The 18,661-nt window shown below is 58.8% G+C and overlaps 1 protein-coding gene across 2 annotated transcripts in view; it reads right to left on the reverse strand.

Moving 5' to 3' along the window:
- The window catches only part of COL5A1 (collagen type V alpha 1 chain), a 120,075-nt gene that overhangs the window by 80,244 nt on the left and 21,170 nt on the right, over positions 1-18,661 (reverse strand). For both annotated transcript variants that reach the window (XM_075559834.1, XM_075559833.1), the window contains exons 2-4: positions 7,096-7,263; positions 5,856-6,069; positions 4,701-4,863 (exon numbers count right to left, since the gene is read on the reverse strand). In XM_075559834.1, coding sequence (XP_075415949.1) covers positions 4,701-4,863; positions 5,856-6,069; positions 7,096-7,263 — 545 coding nt within the window. The remainder of the gene's footprint in view (positions 1-4,700; positions 4,864-5,855; positions 6,070-7,095; positions 7,264-18,661) is intronic.

An 18,661-nucleotide genomic window follows, 5' to 3' on the forward strand; every position in this document is an offset into this window, starting at 1 on the left:
ACCTCCACCATTTCCACCACCACCGTCTCCATCATCATCTTCACCTCCACCATCTCCATCACCACCACCACCATCATCATCACTACCATCACCACTAAATTATCACCACTATTACCACTATCAATATCACCCCCTCACCACCACAACCATCAGTCTTCAGTCCCTGATGCCGGGCACCATCCTTTGTGGGTACCCTCACCAGCATGAAGGCCTTCACAGCCAGTCAGCTCCCCCTGCTCTTTCTCTCGTTCATCTCACCAGTGTTGGCAGCACCTACCACGAACCACGAACGTGGGCACAACAACAACACATCAGCCTCCCTGACTTCAGGTCTCAGGGCTGGGGGTGGGATGGGGGTGGGGGGAGGGTCCCGTGTGCTCCTCTGGGAGGCAGCACAGGCCAGCAAGTCACCAGTTCTGCCGGGGGAGATCAGAAGAGGCATCCTGGAGGAGGTGCCCCTGCATGCAGCCTGAAGGAGGAGGTGGGCACGGAAGGCTCCCACACCTGAGCACCCCTTCCTTTGTCCTCACTGCACCTCCCCCTCGACAGGCCTCCCCCACTCTGACCACCAGCTCTACGCTTGGCTCCTAGCTCCCCCACTTAGCCTCCACATGACACAATTCCATGCCCTTGACCTCCTGATCCTCTCTCCCCAGTGGCACCCACTGCAGTCACATCATACTGACCATTACAAACAGCTATGACACCCTCAGACCCCAAGTCTTTTCCATCCAAGATGCTCCGCCACCACACCTCCTCAGCCTGCACCTGAACAATGGGTTGTTTTGAACCCAGGAGCAGAGATTCACATTTACCCTTGTCAAGTCTAATTTGCGAGGTTCCAGAACACAGCCCCAGCCTGACAACACCTCTCGGTGCCCCTGCTCTGTCAACCAGCATAGTAACTTGGCGTTGCCGGCAAATGAGACAGACTGGGCTCCCACATCTTCCTGCAAATCAATAGCCGTCGAAGAGATGCTTTCTTGCTTCTATGCAGAAGACCCACATGCCCGCTTGGCGGGAGGGAGTGGAAGGAGGCCCGGCAGAAATCACCAGGAGGCGCGAGTCTTTTAGAAGGCAGAGTTGCTCCATGTGCTGTATTCCATCACTTCCCATTCTGAGTGAAATCTGCTCCGCCATCCGTCTGTCCATCCATTCATCCACCCACTCATCCATCTACCCACATCCTCCCAGTATCCATTCATCCATCTTTCCGTCCATCCATCCATCTGCCCACCCACCCACTCACTCATCCATTGTCCCACCCCCATTTTTCTCTCCATCCATCCCTTCATCCAATTACCCACTCATCCATCTACCCATGCACTCATCCATCTACCATCTACCCATCCATCTACCCATGCATCCATCTACCCATGCATCTATCCATCTATCCATGCACTCATCCATCTACCCAGTATCCACCTTCCTCCCTCCCACTTGTCTATCCATCCATCTATCCATCCACACACCCACCAGCCCTCACTTCCACCCACTCACTCACTCATACATCCTTCCATCCCCATTCATCTATCTATTCATCTACCCACCCTCTCATCCATCCATTCATCCACCCACACAGCCATTCATCCATCTACTCAGTTATCCACATGTCTACCTGTCCATCCATTCATCCACCCATCCACCCACTCATCCATCTATCCATCCATCCATCCATGCATTCACGCACCCACCCACTCATCCATCCATCCATCCATCCATCCATCCATCCACCCATCCATCCACCCATCCATCCACTCAGTTATCCACCTGTCTACTTGTCCATCCATACAGTCTTTCTCTCTCCCTCCCATCCATCCATCCATTCACCCTTCCATCCACCCATTTGGTGTTTGATGCCAGCATCACCCATGTGAAGGACACGCTGCAGTACTCATCCCTAGGCCATCAAACAAGCCCTGCACCCAGTCCACTCCTACTGCATGCACTGCTGATCAAGAAAGGGATGGGGGAGGTCTCCAGGCCACCTCGTGGGAATGCAAGCCTGAGCCCCTCAGTCAGAGGAGGAGGAACTATGAGCCAGCTGGGAGGCTCCGGAGGGAGGCAATAGGTACCCAGAGGGGCTACATCTGGCCTACAGGTTTCCTGGCTGCCCATTTTAGTCCCACGTTCAAAGACCTAATGTAGATTAAGGCCTTGCACAGCCTGGACACAGCTGGGCAGATGTCCTGAGAGGCCGGGGCCTGCACGCTGGACTCCGTCGGGCAATGTGGTGGTGACATCATCTGGTATCAATTGGGGACTTAAGAGGATTAAGAATGAAGGGGTGGAGTCTAGTCTGTCAATTGAATCATAGCCAATGAGACCTCATTGGAAGACACTCTATAAGACACATGGAAGTACACTAGTGCCCTTAGCTGAAGAAGCCACGTGGAGACCCCTGCCAGTGCAGAGATGCTTCCACCACCACTGGATCCAAAGACTTTCTACCCACTGGCCTGTGATCTTTCTGCATTCAGCATCGTTGCATGTGTTTTGTGAGTCTAAAGAAGACTTTATAGATTGGTATTATCAGACATATGGGCTCATATCAGACTTATGGGCTTGGACTGGACGGGGTTGGGCTGCTTTCTCAATGCACGATTACCCTTTATATAAACTCTCTCTGACACACTTATGACTATGGATTGTTTCTCTAGTCTACCCAGACCAACACAGGCGATGAAAGGAGCGTGGGGACCCCCTGCGAGGGGTGTAGCCACAGGGAAGTGTGGTCCTGGGTAATACATGCATGGCCTTGGAGCCCATAAAGACAAGGACCTCTGAGGGGACGGGGCAGAGGGAGGGCCTGGCTCCGCCGGCTAGGGGGGCGGGCACCCAGCGGCGGGCACTGGCATGCAGAGTTGGCTGGAGAAGAGTGAGGCATCCCGTCCCAGGGCCACATTGCCTCTTGCCCTGGAACAGGCCCCAGCTGGCCCGGCTGCTCCCCAGAGGAGTGACCCTGGGGCAGGGACAGAGCGGTACGTTCCCCATGGACATCGGCATCCCAAGGAGGTTCGGATTCCCTAACACACAGGTCAAGCACACACAGGTGCAACCTGGTGCCTCTGAACACCTGCCCAGCCCCTTGCCTGCCTGGGCTCCGCTCATGGGCACAGAGGGTGAGGGGCAGCTGACCAAGCGCCACCTCCCCCGGTGCTGAGAGATGGGCGTGGGCTGGGAGAATCAGGACTCGGAGTCAAGCCAGACCTGCCCCGCGAGACCTGGGCAGGGGCACACAGGGACCCTGTCCTTCCGGGTGGGCTGGACTCCAGGCCAGAGCGGGTCAGCAGGAGAGGCGGCCACAGCAGAATGACCTTGGTGTTACCTCCTGGCCGCCCAGTTTTCCTCTGCTGGACATGGATGGGGGAGGGAGTGCTGGGAGATGGACAGAGCTCTGGGGGGGGACGTGCAAAAAGCCCCAGTGGGGTCTCATGGCCCTTCCAACCTGCCACCACCTCAAATCAGCCTTAGCTCCTAGCCCAGCACTGGCCGGTCCTTCGACCTCCCTGTGTTCCAGCCACCCTCTGACAGGGTGGGCTCATCCAGAGAGAAAATGCCCCACTGCTCAGACCCAGGGGCCTTCCTCAGCGGCCACCCCACCCCCAGGAGAACATGGCAGCTCAGTCACTCATCACCGGCACGCAGCAGTGTGCTGACCTAGGTCACCCTGCTCCCTCTGTGGGGTAGGCTCTGCAGAGCAGAGGGCAGTGGGGAGGGGCAGCAGGCCCGCCCAACCCAGCCCAGAGCCCTCACCCTGCCCGCAGGGTGAGAGGGACCATGAGGACAGCAAAGAGCTTGCCTGCCACAAGGAACCCCAGGAGTCCCTGCTAAGGTTCTGGGGTGCTTACGCTTACAAGCCCCTTTCACCAATGGGAACACTAAGGCTGGCAGGGAAGGGGTGGTGCATGCAGGAGTAAGTGTCCATCCCTGGGGCGCCAGCCATGTCTCCACAGCCACTCTGCGTATCCCTGTGTCCACAGTCACCCTTCGTGTCGCTGCCACAGCTCTAGAAAAACCAGGCTTCCAGCAGGTCATTCCCCCGTCCCCCGCCCCAGTATCACTGCTGAGATGACACAGAGCTGCCTGCCTCCCAGAGGCACTCGGAAAAAAGGGCTGGAGACTCACAAGAGATAAACCAGCCAGGGAAGCACCGCTTCTCCTCGGGCATGTGGGGACCCCAAAAGTGGGGCCCACCCCACAGCAAGGGTTTCTCCACCTGCTGGTGAAGCGATCAGGTTCTGAGGGGAGAAGGCGGGGTCCAGGCTGGTCTGTCCACCAGCCCGCCTGCCCGTCCACCTGAGGCTCAGACCTGGCGTGATTTGAATACACAGAGTCAGGGCATAGACCACCTACCCTGGGCCAGCTCAGCCCCCAGCTCCCACGGAGGGGTGTGTGTGTTTCTATGCACCACAGGACGGGGCGCCCAGAGGCCTGGAGACCAGGCAACACCCACAGGCCCCCTGGTCCACAGGGGCCACACTGCCCTGTGTGAGCCACAACTCCTCCAGGCCCCCCCTTCCCCCAAGACACATGGGTACAGGGACCCCTGGAAAGTCCCCTGTGCCCAAGGGCAGGTGGACTTCCCAGAAGAAACCCCTCACGTGGACATCTTCAAGGGCGGCTCATGGGGTGTCCCCTTCTCCCCACTTACTAGCCCTCACGAGGCACTCATGGGGACTCTCGGGGTGCTGGCTCACCTCAAACACCTCCTCATCCAGGATCCTCGTGCCGAAGACAACAATGCCATTGGCATCGATGACAGGGTGGTCACTGCGGTCTAGGAACTTGGTGGACTTCTTCTTACAGTCCAGGATGAGGGTGACGTTTTTCTTGTGGATGCTGAGAGCAATTCTGTGCCACCTGTAAGCAGACGGACGAGAGGACGGGCAGGTGACGGGGTAGCTTGGGTCCCAGAGTGTGGACACCAGTAGCTAGACTTGGAGCTCTGGGGGCTGCAGGAGACTGTGCCTCAGCGCACCGCCCTTGGGCCCCCGGAACACAGCTCAGCCTCTGGCTCAGACGGGGGGGGGGGGTCTTGTATCCCAGCAACCCAGGGCCCGGGCAGAATTTCCCAAGGACTCCTCACCTCCGGCCACTGCCGTGGGCACAGATACCCAGCCTGGGCTCAGCCACCTGATAGGGGCTTGGACACCAGCCTGGGATCGAACACTGAACCTAGGCTCAGACATCAGCCTAGGCTCAGACATCAGCCTAGGCTCAGACATCAGCCTAGGCTCAGACATCAGGCCTGGGCTCAGACAGCCAGTCCCGGCCCATGAACATCAGCCGCCCCAACCAGTAGACAACGTGGGTGGGGACTTGCTCCCCACCAGTGGGAGGAGCAAGTGAAGACAGTCACTGTGGCTCAGCTGTTGAGGGGGAGACTGGAGATCCCAGCTCATCCAGAGGCGCCGTGGAAGCAGGGAGCTCACCTCTCTGGGACCCCCGAGGGCCAGGCAGCCAGGAGTGAGTGACTCGCAGGCAAAGAGGTTTGGGTTTTTTCTGTGCATGAGCTGGATAAGGGGTGACCAATGGCCCGAGAGGACCCAGTCTGGCTGGAGTGGAGTGCATCCAGAAGGCCATCAGGAGCGGTGAGCACAGCACAGGGGCGGGCGTCCCCTGACTGTGCTTCCTGACCACGTATCCGCCCACGGAATACACACTGCCTTTTCTGGAATAAGCAGGGTCAGGCTACCCAACCTCTGTCACCCATCTGATGCCAGGCACCAGCATCCCATGTCCTTGGATGCGTCCTCAGAGGGTGATGGAGAAGGGCCACCCCCAGCCCCGGGGGCCACCTGAGAGCAGACCCGGGCTGGGCCCTCTCTGCTGCCCGCTGTCCGCCCACTTACTTTCCGTCCGACAGGTTGATGCCTCTGAAGAGGGGGTAGTCCTCGGGGCCGGGCCGGCCCGTGTGGTCCTCATACAGGAAGACGGGGGAGCGGCCCAGCTCCAGGCCAACCTGCTGGACACCCTGCTCGCTGTAGACGGACACCAGGAAAGCCTGGCTGCCCTTCTTGGCTTTCACAGTGGTGAGGATGGAGAAGTCCTCAGGGAACGCAGAGGCTGGAACAGAGGGCAGGGTCAGATGGTGCTGGGGGGTGGGGCTCTATGGGGGCCCTTGGCTGCACACCTGCCCCTGGATCAAACTGTTTCTGTGTCCCTGCCTACTCCCCAGGGGTCAGCTCCACGCAAAACCCTCTGGTCCTTGCAGCTGCTGCCTCTCCACTCCCTCTGCCTAGTGACCCCTCCCAGGACATTCGAGCAGAACACCTGTGGGCAGGCTGGGTGGGACTGGTTGGTGGCTGCCAAGAGAGCTGTCTGGGCACACCCTCTGCTGGTGACATGGGGTCACGCACACGGCTTTGGGGCAGGTGGCTATGCCACCAGGGAAGGCCGAAGTCTGCAGGAGGTATGGAAGAGAGGGGTCATGGCAGCGTCAAACCACGGCAGCACAGAGCACTGCAGGGGCAGTGTCCTTATGAGCACCAAGCAGCCCACATAGCCAGACACGTGTCCCCCTGCCTCCCTGGGTGCCATCTCTGTCTTCAGAGAAAGACTGGCCCGGCCGAGGCTGCTGCTCCTCCCAGAAGGCCACTGGACAGCTCTGTGGCTGCCATCACATTGCCCATAGGGGGGTGGGGAGTCAGAGGCCAAGCCAGTGTGCCCATCTGGTCCCTGTGAGCAAAGGGGCACCCAGGCTCCAGGTTGTCCTAGAGTGTTTCAAGGGTCACTGTCCCTGTCCAGGGTGGTCCCAGTCAGCCACACGCCCCCCTCCCCCACCCCTGATGTCCCCATGTCTCACACAGGAGCAGGGGGCCCACACACACACACACACACACACACACACACACACACACACACACCCCACGGCTCAGCAGCAATTACGGTTGCATTTCTTCTCCTGGGACTCTTGTCACCGGAGACCAGGCCCCTCCTGCCCGGGATAGCAAAGGGACCCAACGGGCCTCCCATACCCCCTTTGGTGGTCAGTGGGGATGGGTCCCCACTGTCCTGAGATCCGAGGGACTTCCCGGGCCTGCTTCCCCGGGGGCACCCCATCTGGAGGCCAGAATGAGGGTACGTGCTCACCGGGGTACAGCTGCCTGGTGGGTGCACTGAGCTGCGCGTCCTTGGTGACTCTGTAGGCCACATCTGGGCCTCTGGAGGACCGCCGGGTGGGGCAGAAGCCGGTGGTCTTTGTGACCCCATCAGGCAAGTTGTGAAAATCTAGAATCTTCAGAAGGTCCGCTGGCTGAGCTGGAAGGAGAGAGAGAAAGGTTGGGGTTAGCATGGGGCTGAAAGGGGGCACCAGGCAGCTCCCACAGTTCTCCCAACCCGCCAGGGTCAGCCCTCAGAGGATGCTGCAGACCCAGCTCAGAGCCCCATCACTCCAGGGCCGCCTTGCAGAGAGTCCACCCAGGCCAGAATTTGCAGGGTGTGGTCTTGCCAAGACCCGGCTGGAGGCGCCAGCCCTGTTCCTTTGGGCTGGGCTGCTCTGTTCACTGGTGGCCACTTCGTGTTCCTGGGACACTGGAAGTTCAGCTGCCAGGGTTGCAGATACCAGCCGGGTCCCTGGGGTGGGCAGGTTTCAGCAGAGTCCACTGGCCTTGACTTGCTCCTGAGTCAGAGTGACCCTCTTGGCCAGGGCGAAATGGCCCTGTGAGTTTCACAGAGTGGTGGTGACTCTTTACAGACGCCTCGTCCTGCTCCCACTGGTAAAGCCCCGACTGCTGACCTCGGTGAGCAGCCCAGTGCATAGCAAGGAAGAACAGGCCCGGCCGGTCTACTTCTGAAACCCACCCAACCAATGAAAACCCTGCGGGCCCCAATCCAGCTTTGTTCAGTGGGGAGCTGGGCAGAGAGCCCTCTAGATTGAACGAACTGACCCTCTCCACAGTCATGCTCCCCAAAGCCACACTGTCCATGGCCACGCTGTCCATGGCCACGCTCTCCACGGCGACACAGGGGCTGCTTGTCCCCCTGCATGCAACAGCTGCAGATTCTCCTGAGCCACATAAGGGAGAGAACAGCCTCCCCACCCCCAGCACCGGCCTCGCAGCCATAGGACAGAGGAGAATGCCCATCAGGCTTCTAGGGTTGTTAACTTTAGGGAAGCTGAGTACCACCTCTTACTTCCACAGCACAGCTGGTGGGTCCAAGCTGCCCAACTCAGACAGGAGAAAATGAGCCTGTCTGCTCCCGTCCAGAGGCTCAGCCCCGGAAACCCCGTCTAAGGTTGCCGGGAGTCAGAATCTACTCGTGGCTGAGGGGCTGGGCTTTGTCTGTGGGTTAGGAGCCCAGTGCCTGGCCTCCGTGCCAGCAGGTGCATCAACAAGGCAGTGTAACTTTGAGGGTGTCATTCGTGGTGGAGTCAGTCTGATGTGTGCTGATGCTGGGCATCAGTGTAGACCGCCCCCACGGGCTGCCCTGGGCTCAGGATGTCAGTGTAGACCTGTTCCACAGCTGCCCTAGGCTCGGATGTCAGTGTAGACCTGCCTGGGCTCGGTTACCAGGTCTTTCTCCGCAGCACCACCAGAGGGTGCAACCTCCCACCTTTAGTGAGCCTTTGAGTGTGAGCTGTTGGCACCCCTCCTCCACAGTCTGGGACACCCTCCGCCCACTCTGTGGACAGGGCCACCTGACCCAGGAGTGGCGGACAATAGCAGACAGGCGCACAGGGACTTTGAAGCCACAGCTGGCATTTCTGGAGTGACCACTGTCCTGAGCTACGGATTCTATGCCCCCTATGGGTCAACAGAAATGCCATCCCCCTAACAAAGTCCACAGTCAACCCCCAGCTGCCACCTTCCTGACACGCTGTGCCCAGCTGGCAGGACGAGGCCCGACAGGGCAGGGCAGAGGGCGGCCATGGCAGGTTCTCCCAACTCCGTCGTGGGAGAGCTCAGCCAGTATCCCACTGCCCGGGTTTCCCCTCCACCCACGGTGACCCCTCTGTGTCAGGGGAGGCTGCTCATTTGGGGAAGCAAACCCCGAGTCCTTTCCTCTGGGGTACAACTGCCCCCAAACTTCCTCTTCGTGGAGCGCGTGTTAACCCCTGGCTCCACCCCAGGACTCGGCAGTTCCCTCTGCCACAAGCAACAAACCCACTGCCACCGAGTCCACCCCGACGCCCAGGGACCCTGTGAGGACAGGTCAGACCTGCCCCTGTGGGTTCACTGCCCCCACCACTCCTTTTCCGTTGCTGTCCTTGTTTGAGATGAACTGTCTGCCACATGCCACTCCAAGTCTCTTCCAGGGTCCTGCAACTCCTTACGGGAGTAGACAGCCCCACCTCCCTCCCGAGGAGCAGCTGGTGGTTTCAAACTGCCGACCTTGCGGTTAGTGGCCCAAAGCACAACCAAGATGCCACCAGGGAACCTCATATTCACCCACCCACAAAAAGACAGCTTCCATCTGCCAGTGGCCCCTGCCCAGACATGAAGACCTAGGGGCAGATTCCTGCTTGAGCACCTGGATCAAGCTGTGCCTGAAGCCCTTCACCCCCCACAAGCCCAGAAATGCATCTTTATGCCATTCTGACTGCGGGACTGAAAGGTCAGCATCGGGTGTGGTGAGCAGCAGAGCAGGCACAGGCTGGTCCCTTGGCTCTCCAACCTCCATAACATGTCCATGTCAGTCACTGATTGGGGGATCAGCTGACCTTTAATAGACAACTAGCACTCGCTCCAGAGTGGACTGCGTTGGGGTGAGAGAGGGCCCAATGCTGGGTCCCCTCCTCAGCCTCCCCACGGGCCCTCGGTGCCAGCAGCAGCAAGGGTGGGTCCGGGACACCCTCTGCCCACCTGTTCACCCAGCTAAGCCCTAACCTACAGGAGCCTGGTCCCAGAAAGGGTGCCCAGAACAGAGGCAGATGCCAGCACTGGGCAGTGAGTGAGGTGAGAGGAGTCAGCTTAGGGGAGGGGCTCCCAAGGGATCCAGGGAGGAGCATCCCAGGGGGTGAGGCCACATGTGGTCCAGGCTCTGGTGGAGACCCTGGGATAGAGGGGAGTCTAGGAGGCTGCTGCTGGCCACAGCGCATCCACCCCTCCCCAGGCACACTCTCTGGGAAGGCATCCTGCATGCACTGCCTCCGCTGGCGTGCAGGGCGCCTGACCCAGCAGCCTGCAGATTCCATCAGAGGTAGAGACTTGCCCCTGGGAGTGGAAACCGTAATGGACAGGCGGAGGCTGGTGGGGACCCCGTCATCTGCCCGCCCACTGATCGTTCCTTCCTCTTGCCCCCCCCCCCCCCCGAGGTCCACTCCACTCAGAGCCCAGCCCTCGCCTGGGTGGTGGTCCCTCTCAGATCTGTGCCCTCCACCCCACCCCCCACAAAGCCCTCCTGGACGGCCGTCAGCTTGATGCTGACACAGCGCCCGTCACGGGCTCCTGGCAGGCTATATGGCTCAGCTCCAGGCCTGGACTCTGCCAACGGGCATAGCCGGCCAAGCCGGTGCCAGATCACCTGCCAGAGAGGACACAGCGCCGAGCACTGGCTCATCTCTCAGCCAAGGTGCCAGGACCAAGGGTGACCAGGAGAAGGGGAGGGCCATGTGGGGACCTGGGGTTCCCATCACAGCTGGCCCTGCTGCCTTCCCCGAGGCCAGACCAGCACCTGTTTTCATCATTGCCACAGGGGAGAGCTGTTTCCAACAGCCTGTGCCCTGTTTAGAGACGTGTTACAAGCAGGGAAGAGGCCACTAGCCCTTTCCCAGGCTCGGTGCCACCCCCAGCTGGCCAGGGCAGCTGTGCCACAGCCAGAGCAGTGCTGTGAAGTTGGACAGCCGCACAAGAAGGACCCAGGAGGGAGCTGGCAGAAGCAGGCATTCCATCAGCTTCCCAGCCCAGGAGAGACTAAAGTGAGGAGACAGCACTTGCCTGCCCACCCTGGGGACAGCCAGGTGGGTGTGGGGACCCAGATCACAGAGGACAGAGGCTACTGGCCCTGCCCCTCACCTCCCCTCGCACTGGGGGCAGGGAGACAATGCCCACGCAGCTCCCTCGCACACAGACCCTCTGGTTCCCTCCCCACACCACAGAACGTGTGGGTGCAGCACCCAGCCTTCATGGGCCACTGAATGCCAATGGCCTGCAGGTCCCTTTAAGTGCCTCAAGAACAAGGCTTTGTTTGGGCTTGGTCTGATTCTGACCTGGCTTGGCCATGCTGCCCGCTATGAGGGGATTAAACAGACCCCAGGAATGATGGCAATGCCACCCAGACCCCCATCTCCCTGGGCTGTGGGGTGCAGGTGCACATTCTATGCCTCCCATCAGCAGCCAGGACTCTGCCCCTACAGCTGGGGCCCTATAGGCCGCTGGGTCTGGGACACAAGACGGGAGGCAAAGGTGGGTCTATACCCACACCTGAAGGCCAGGGACAGCTTCCCGGGGACCCATGGTCAACGCAGCAGCTCCCAGAAGTCTGCCCAGCAGTAGAATTGAACCTAAGTGCCCCATGAGGCCGCTCAACCCCAGACTGCCAGTTCTTCCAAAGCATGTACCCTCTGAGCTCAAAGCCATTCTGCTCCCCATCAGCTCCGAGTCTGCCAGACCCACGGAGCCACCCTTTGGTCACCAGCTCCTATCTCCTCCCACTTGTCACCAGAAACACTTGTCACCGAGGCCCATGTGAATGCCAAGGGAGCCGACGTCACATTTGCAGAACGGAAAGCAATGGGGCAGAGGAGGGGTGGGCTTTCAGGAGAAAGGATCTGGAACACGTTCCACGTACCTTGGGCCAGAGGTGGCAGCAGGAAGACCCCAGAAAGAAAGGCCGACATGAAAATGCTGGCACATATATTCCCGGGCAGATGGGTGGATGGAGGGAGGGAGTAAGGGATGGATGGGTGGATGGATGATTGAATGGGTGGTTGAATGATGGAACAGATAATGATAAGATGAACAGATGGTGGTTGGAGAGAAGATAGATATGTGGATAATAAAATGGATTCATGAATAATAAAATAAATGAGTGGATGGGTGATTGGATGGATGGATGGATGATAAGGTGGATGGATGGATAAGTGGGTGAATACATGATGGATGGTGGAGTGGATGGATGATAAGGTGGATGGAGGGGTGGACAGATGGACAGATGGATGCATGTATGGATGAATAGATGAGTGGTTGGGCAGGTGGGTGAATGTATGATAAGATGGAAGGCTGGATGGCTGGATGAGATCGATGGATAAATGATAAAGTGGATGAAGGAGTGACATGCACGGATGGATGGTGAGACATCATGATAAGCTAGAATCAGTGGTTCTCAACCTGTGGGTCACGACCCCTCTGGGGGTCAAATGACCCTTTTACAAGGGTTGCCTCATTCCTAACAGTAGCAAAATGACAGCTAGAAAGTAGCAACGAAAATAATTTTATGGTTGGAGGGTCACCATAACATGAGGAACTGTATTAAAGGGTCGCGGTATTAGGAAGGCTGAGAACCACCAAGCTGGATGGATGCATGTATGGACGACAGGGTAGATGAATGATGGGTGGATGGAAACTACAATGGATGGATGTTTGGATGGATGGGTGGATGGATGGATGGATGGATGGATGGATGGATGGATGGATGGATGGATGTTTGGATGGATGGATGGATGGATGGATGGATGGATGGATGGATGGATGGATGGATGGATGGATGGATGTTTGGATGGATGGATGTTTGGATGGATGGATGGATGGATGGATGGATGGATGGATGGATGGATGGACGGAAGGCTGAAGGGATGCAGGGATGATAGGGTAGATGAATGATGGGTGGATGGAAACTAGAATGGATGGATGGGGGTTTGGAAGGATAGATGAGTCAATGAGGAAACAAGATGGTGCCAATCAGAGGTTGAAGTGCCAGGAACACATATTCCAGTGCTTCAACTACCCTTGGCAATGTTTCACGTAACCACACAAGGTGATGCCCCCAACGGGTCTGTCCACCATCATCTATCAACTGCCCTGTGCTGCCCCAGAGCTAAGACCAGACTTCCCAAGCTCCCTATCACATGCAGCTGACCTGCACTCCTGCAGTCCCAGGTGGCTGACCCCAGGTACGAAGCAGCCCCAGGACACGGCAGCACATACCTGGGAGGCCCACCTGAGCTCCAGCACCTGTGACTGGGACGACAGGGCTGGGCCCACGCCACTGGGCCTGGTGCATTTGTGGACACACACCCCTCTCCCTAGGCTAAACCACACCAACCCCAGTGAGGGTCCGTCCAGCCAGGCCCACGCTCTCCTCAGTCAGGGGACACCAGGCCCCCTCTCCATGAGTGTTCAGGGTCAGCAGAGTGGGTGGGGCAGAGCCCCCACCTGCAGGGACTTGAGGACCAGTCAGACGGAGCAGCCCCTCTTTGGGGAAGTGGAACCCCTGACAAGGAAGGCACCTCTCAGCTTCTTGGTCTGAGAATAGCCTGGTGTAAGGATGGGGCAGACAGGACCTGGGTCACCACCCTTGTCTGCAAGTGATGTGGCCTCAGAATAGACTCTGGGACCCTCCAACCTCAGACTGCCCTACGCCTCTGCCCCCGGGGACTGGACAGCTCAGAGGCCCTAGCCCTCACCCCAGTCTGGGAGCATGGGAGCCAGGAGGCAGGGAAGTTGAGAACAAAAGTGACTCACAGCCAGAAAGGCTGGCCTGGGGGCTTAGGGTGTGCCCTGGGCTTGCAGCCCTGAAACACCCTCGCAGGCTTCTTGCCACTGAAGGAGCCTGGAGCAGGACAGGGCCAGGACGGGCAGGGCCTGCGGTGCTGGACAGGGCTGCGCATGTCTAGGCCAGGCTGGGCAGGGTGCCAGGTGCGTGTTGGGGGAGGAGAAGGCGGCCTTAGGGGCGGCCCGGTGCAGGGCTGGGAGGAGCTCTGTGGCTCTGGAAGAACCTAAGATCTCCAGGGGATGGGGAGGGGTTGTGCTTGGCAATGTGGGTGGGGCTTTGGGCGGTGCTCTGTGGGGCGGAGCTTGTAGGACAGTAGAGGAGCATTGCCCTGTGAGTTGGGGTCCTGGTGTGGGGCGTGGCCCTGTGAGACTAGGAGGGACCCTGTGGGACCAGAGGAGCTGTGTAGCGCTGGGCGGGTCCTAAGAGGCAGGACCGTTTGCAATGTAGATGGGGGCTGGGAGAAGCTGGGCGGGTCCTATAATGCTGAGTGTGGGTGGGGCGGGACGCACGGAGCGGGGCCTGGCCATCCTGGACTTCCCACCCAGGTGCGCTCTGCAGCACTTTTGGGGAGTTCGCTCTACCTTTCGTTGAGCGGATAAATGTATGAACCCACGGCTTTTAGAAAGGACGGAGAAAACTGGACCCCAAACCCAGGGCCGGTGGGGGGGCGGGGGGGGGCGTCTCTCCCGACTCAGAAAGACCCTATAGGGCCTGATGAACTGCCCCGCGGAGTTTTCATGACCGGCACCGTTCTGAAGCGGACTGCCTGGTCTTTCGCGGACACCGGCCACCTCTCCACGAGCAGCCACGGCTGAACCCTGGCAGAGGGAGGGGACTAACAACTTGAATGGCAGGTGCTTTGCCAACAAACATGAACCAGGCCATGCCCCGGTGAGCTTCCTCTGCCCTTGCCTGAGTGGCCCAGACTTCACTCGGGCCGCCCGGCCGCTGTCCTGCACTGACCCGGTGGCGAGCTGTCCTGCTGCCCACAGCGATGAGAGGCAGCTGGCAGGCCTGCCCCCGGCTCATCCCCTATTATTTTCTAAGGAAGTCCTTCTTCTCCCTGCGCACCAGATAATCGGTACCGGTGGCCTCTGAAGTGCAGGAGACCGGCTGGGCAGGATTCCACCTGCCCTCCAGGTCCTGGCTGGGAACCCCTGGTTTACCATACCTTGCTTTTCCTTGCCACATCCGGCCCGACCGGGGTCCTCCGCTTCCCAGGATCCCTGGGGGGCAGCTCAGGCTGCACTCCATGGGAAGATGGGCAGTGTGAAGCCACCAGGGGCTACAGTCCTGTCCTGCCCATGCAGCCATTTCTCAGCACTGTGACCAGTCCCTCCCAGCAGCTCTGGTGTTCCGGCAGGTGGGCAGGCCAGCCCCCCACACAGGCGAGGGCAGCCTGAGCCTCCCCCCAGGAGTGGGGGTGGGGTAGCCAGCAGCAGTCATCAGAGATGACTCCTCCTTGTTCCTGAGAAAAGGCGGGGAAGAGAGCAGAGCCAAGCCATGGCGTGCAGGGACGGGGCTTCTGCGAGCACAGGCCTGTGAGCTCCAGGAGGGCCCCAGGGTGGCCAGGCTTCAGGGGCCAGGCGGGTGGCACCAGCAGAAGGAGATCTAGACTCAGTCTCTCGGCAGACTCTCCCAGGCCCCAAAAGGACCTCTAAGGGCTTCTTGGATGGTCAGGGGCACCTCACACAGCCCCGCCTCACAGTCCATGTTGGCTCCACCCATGCAACACTGCTGTCACTGACGCCTGCCTCGCGTTGAGCGCGTGGGACAGGTCCTAGTGTTCAGAAATGGCCCCCGTCACCCCACAGGGACACAGGGCTCTGGCCCATGATGATGGAGCCCCTGGGGCTCAGAGCCACTGAGAAACACCTCCTCTCTGCTGGCAGGCTCCGTGTGCCAGGTACCTGGTGGCATCCTGAAATGAGCACAGCTCTGCCAGGCTGGGACTCCCTCTGCTTCCCTGGCATGGGATGCTGGTGTCTGGGGGAGGGGAGCGGGTACAACTAGGCGTGTCTCAATGGAGCCTCCATGCAAGACGGCTCAGTGCCGTAGCTCCGTTCCCCCCTCAGGAGCGAGATGGACCCCACAAGGGTCAGCATCCCAGGCTCCAGTGAGAGGGAGCGGACCGCTTGGTGGTGACCCTTCGAGTCGGCAAACCGCATGGTCTTCTCTGCTGGGACGACAGTGTCTGGAGCGTGTGGTCACACCCACCCTCAGAAAGGACATCTGAAAGCCCACCCTGAAGCATGGGCTCTCTGCACACACAAGGGAGTCCTTCTAATAACACGAGCTACAGAGAGCTGCGATGGTCAGTCATAGGGACGTCCAAAAGAGACCCCTCTGCCGAGGGAAGCTGGGGAGAAGGTGACAGAAAAGGACATCTGTGACCTTGGGTGCCTGCTCCCACCATGCCCCAGCACCCATCACATCCTGATGTCCCACACAGCCAGACCTCTCCAGACCAGACCTTCCCCCAAGAGGGAGTTTTTGGAAGAAAGGGTGAGACATAACCCTAGTTCACCGAGGGGAGAGTGCTTATTGCAGGTGAACACACAGGAGGTCAATGAAGAAGAGAACGAACCAACTGATCAAAGCGCCAATCAACTGGCTGACCAGCCGAGCAAGCAAGCAACCAACCAACCGACTGACCAGAGAACCAACCAACCAATCAATAAATCAATCGACCGACCAATGAGCCAACCAAGGAAACACTTTCTCCAGATTCCAAACAGATGCCAGAGGGGCCACCTTTCCCACATGTCAATTGGGAGTCTGACCCGGCATCTGCTCTTTCAGGTTGACTGTGGGAGGAATGCTTGCAGCTGTGCCGAAATGCCCCAGACTGCATCGTCTGCGACGGCCAAGCCACGAGAGGACGGCGGGGCCTTCCGTTCCCTGAGGAAGAAGGTCGGCTCCACTGGGGCTGGACGTCTGGACCTGGAAAGACAGCCGAGCCTGTCCCTGGTGAAAGCAAAAGGTCCCAAGAATGCACCACCAGGCATGTTCCCTGTTACATTGAAGCACAGAAACACATGGTCCCTCTTGTGTTAAAACAAAAACAACAACCTTAAACATGTTTGTCACTGGCAAATGCAAACTGTGATGCAGTCAGTCCAAGAGCACGTGTGCACAGGTGTGCTGCCAAAGAAGCCGTGAAAAGGCCACCTCTGGGGAGGGGCTGTGGCCAGGAGGAGTGTCAGCTGTCACCGGGGTCCACCTCGGCTTCTCAGATAAACGGTCGACCGGCCACACCCCTGGGGTCTCCATCTTCAGATTCAGCCAGGAGCAGACTGCAAACACATGGATAAGAACTTTCCAGCAAGCTCCGAAAGGCAATCCTGTGTTCTACCGTGCGCCCAGCCTGCCAGGGAGTACAGGGGAAGCAGGTGGTGTGCAGACATGCCCTGCAGTCACCCCCACTCCTGCTCAGACCCTCAGTCTCTCCAGGACCCCTGCTTTCAGCACCCTTCTCACCCCTCATTCACACTTCAGGGGGTGGCCCTCCTCCATTGCTACCTCAGAGGTAGACCTGCAAAGTACTTCCTGGGTCCCCCAAGCATTTGTGGGCAAAGGGGGTCGAAAGATAGGAGCATTTTCCCACAAACTTTTTGAAGGTCCCTCCCCCCTATTTACACTGTATGAGATACAGTCAGCTATCTAGACTGATGGACTGTCAGGCTGTGCAAACCCACATCCTTTCATGTCAGAGACTGGAACATGCCTAGATTTTGGAATCGTTGGAGTGGGGGATTGGGAGAGTCCTGGAGCCAACCCCCCAGCAGGTCAGACACAGACACAGAAAATGGGTACGGTTGTGAATGGCCAAAGGAAGGTCCCCACAGGCATGTCAGCATGGCAGTTTAAACAAGGCCGCCCACTCCCAGACACAGCCGCCCTTCCAGAAGTGGGGGTCCTCTCCCCTGATCCCAGGCGGGCTCTCTACAAGGAGGGTTCTGTACCCCCTTAGAAACTGAATGATCCACTGCCTGGTCTCTTGGGGATCTTGTGAAACCGGACAGCATACTGTGAGCAGATGCAGGGACGGGGGCTCCGGAGAGAGTCTTATATGGTCAGAACCCTGGTCTCCAGCCGACAGCCAGGACTTGCTGGCCAGCCAGGCAGGAAGGACCACGGGAGGTTGACTGCCCAGCCCCAGCACAGCTACCCTGACCTGACGCCTGTCTGTCCCTGCCCTGTCCACGCTGCAGCCCCATGCGCGTGGGACAGAGATTGCGCCCTGGTTTGAGGCGGGCCACTTTGGAGCAGCAGGTACACACAGCCAGGAGCTACATATAACAGAACCCCCCCCCCCCAGGATGAGAATAAACAGATACTCCAAAAACTCTTGGGACTGAAGAGGTGGGGGACAGGGGGAGGGGGGTTCAAGCAAGGAAAACGTGGTCAGTAGCAAAGGCCGTGAGACAGATGCCGGGGGGAATCAGGCCCCCTAGTCTCCTTTCAAACTGGCAAAACGTAGACCCTGCACATGGGGCGAGAACTGAGGGGTCAGCGGTCCGAAACCACCAGGTGCTCCGAGAGAGACGGGGTAGGGGGCGAGTGAGAGAGGAAGCTTCCTCCTCCCCTAAAAAGTGACCGCCTCAGAAACCACGGGGAGTCCCATGGATTTGATGGCAGCGGATTGGTCGCTATTGACAGTTGGCGGGCATGTAAGTAGGTAGACATGCCCATCCAGTACAGAAGGGAGTCTTCATGGACACACGCGGAGGGGGCAATCTGCCTCATGGAATCAGTCTTTAAAAATCAAACAAAACACACCCATCACCCACTATTGAGCAAACCTTTAGTCCGCTGGCCCCTTGCACAGGATGTAAAATACTAAATCCTTGGAAAGAAACAAGTCCAACCTCCAACAGCAAGAAACAGGGTCTCCGCCACCCCAGACAGCTGCTGTGGGCCCTCTCCTCACCTCCGGCCTCAGGCAACCAGGGACCTATTCTGTGCCCACTACTGGGCCTGTTCTTGGGAGCCCTGTGGG

The sequence above is a fragment of the Tenrec ecaudatus genome, chromosome 10 (genome assembly GCF_050624435.1).
Source record: "Tenrec ecaudatus isolate mTenEca1 chromosome 10, mTenEca1.hap1, whole genome shotgun sequence".
Lineage (NCBI taxonomy): Eukaryota > Metazoa > Chordata > Mammalia > Afrosoricida > Tenrecidae > Tenrec > Tenrec ecaudatus.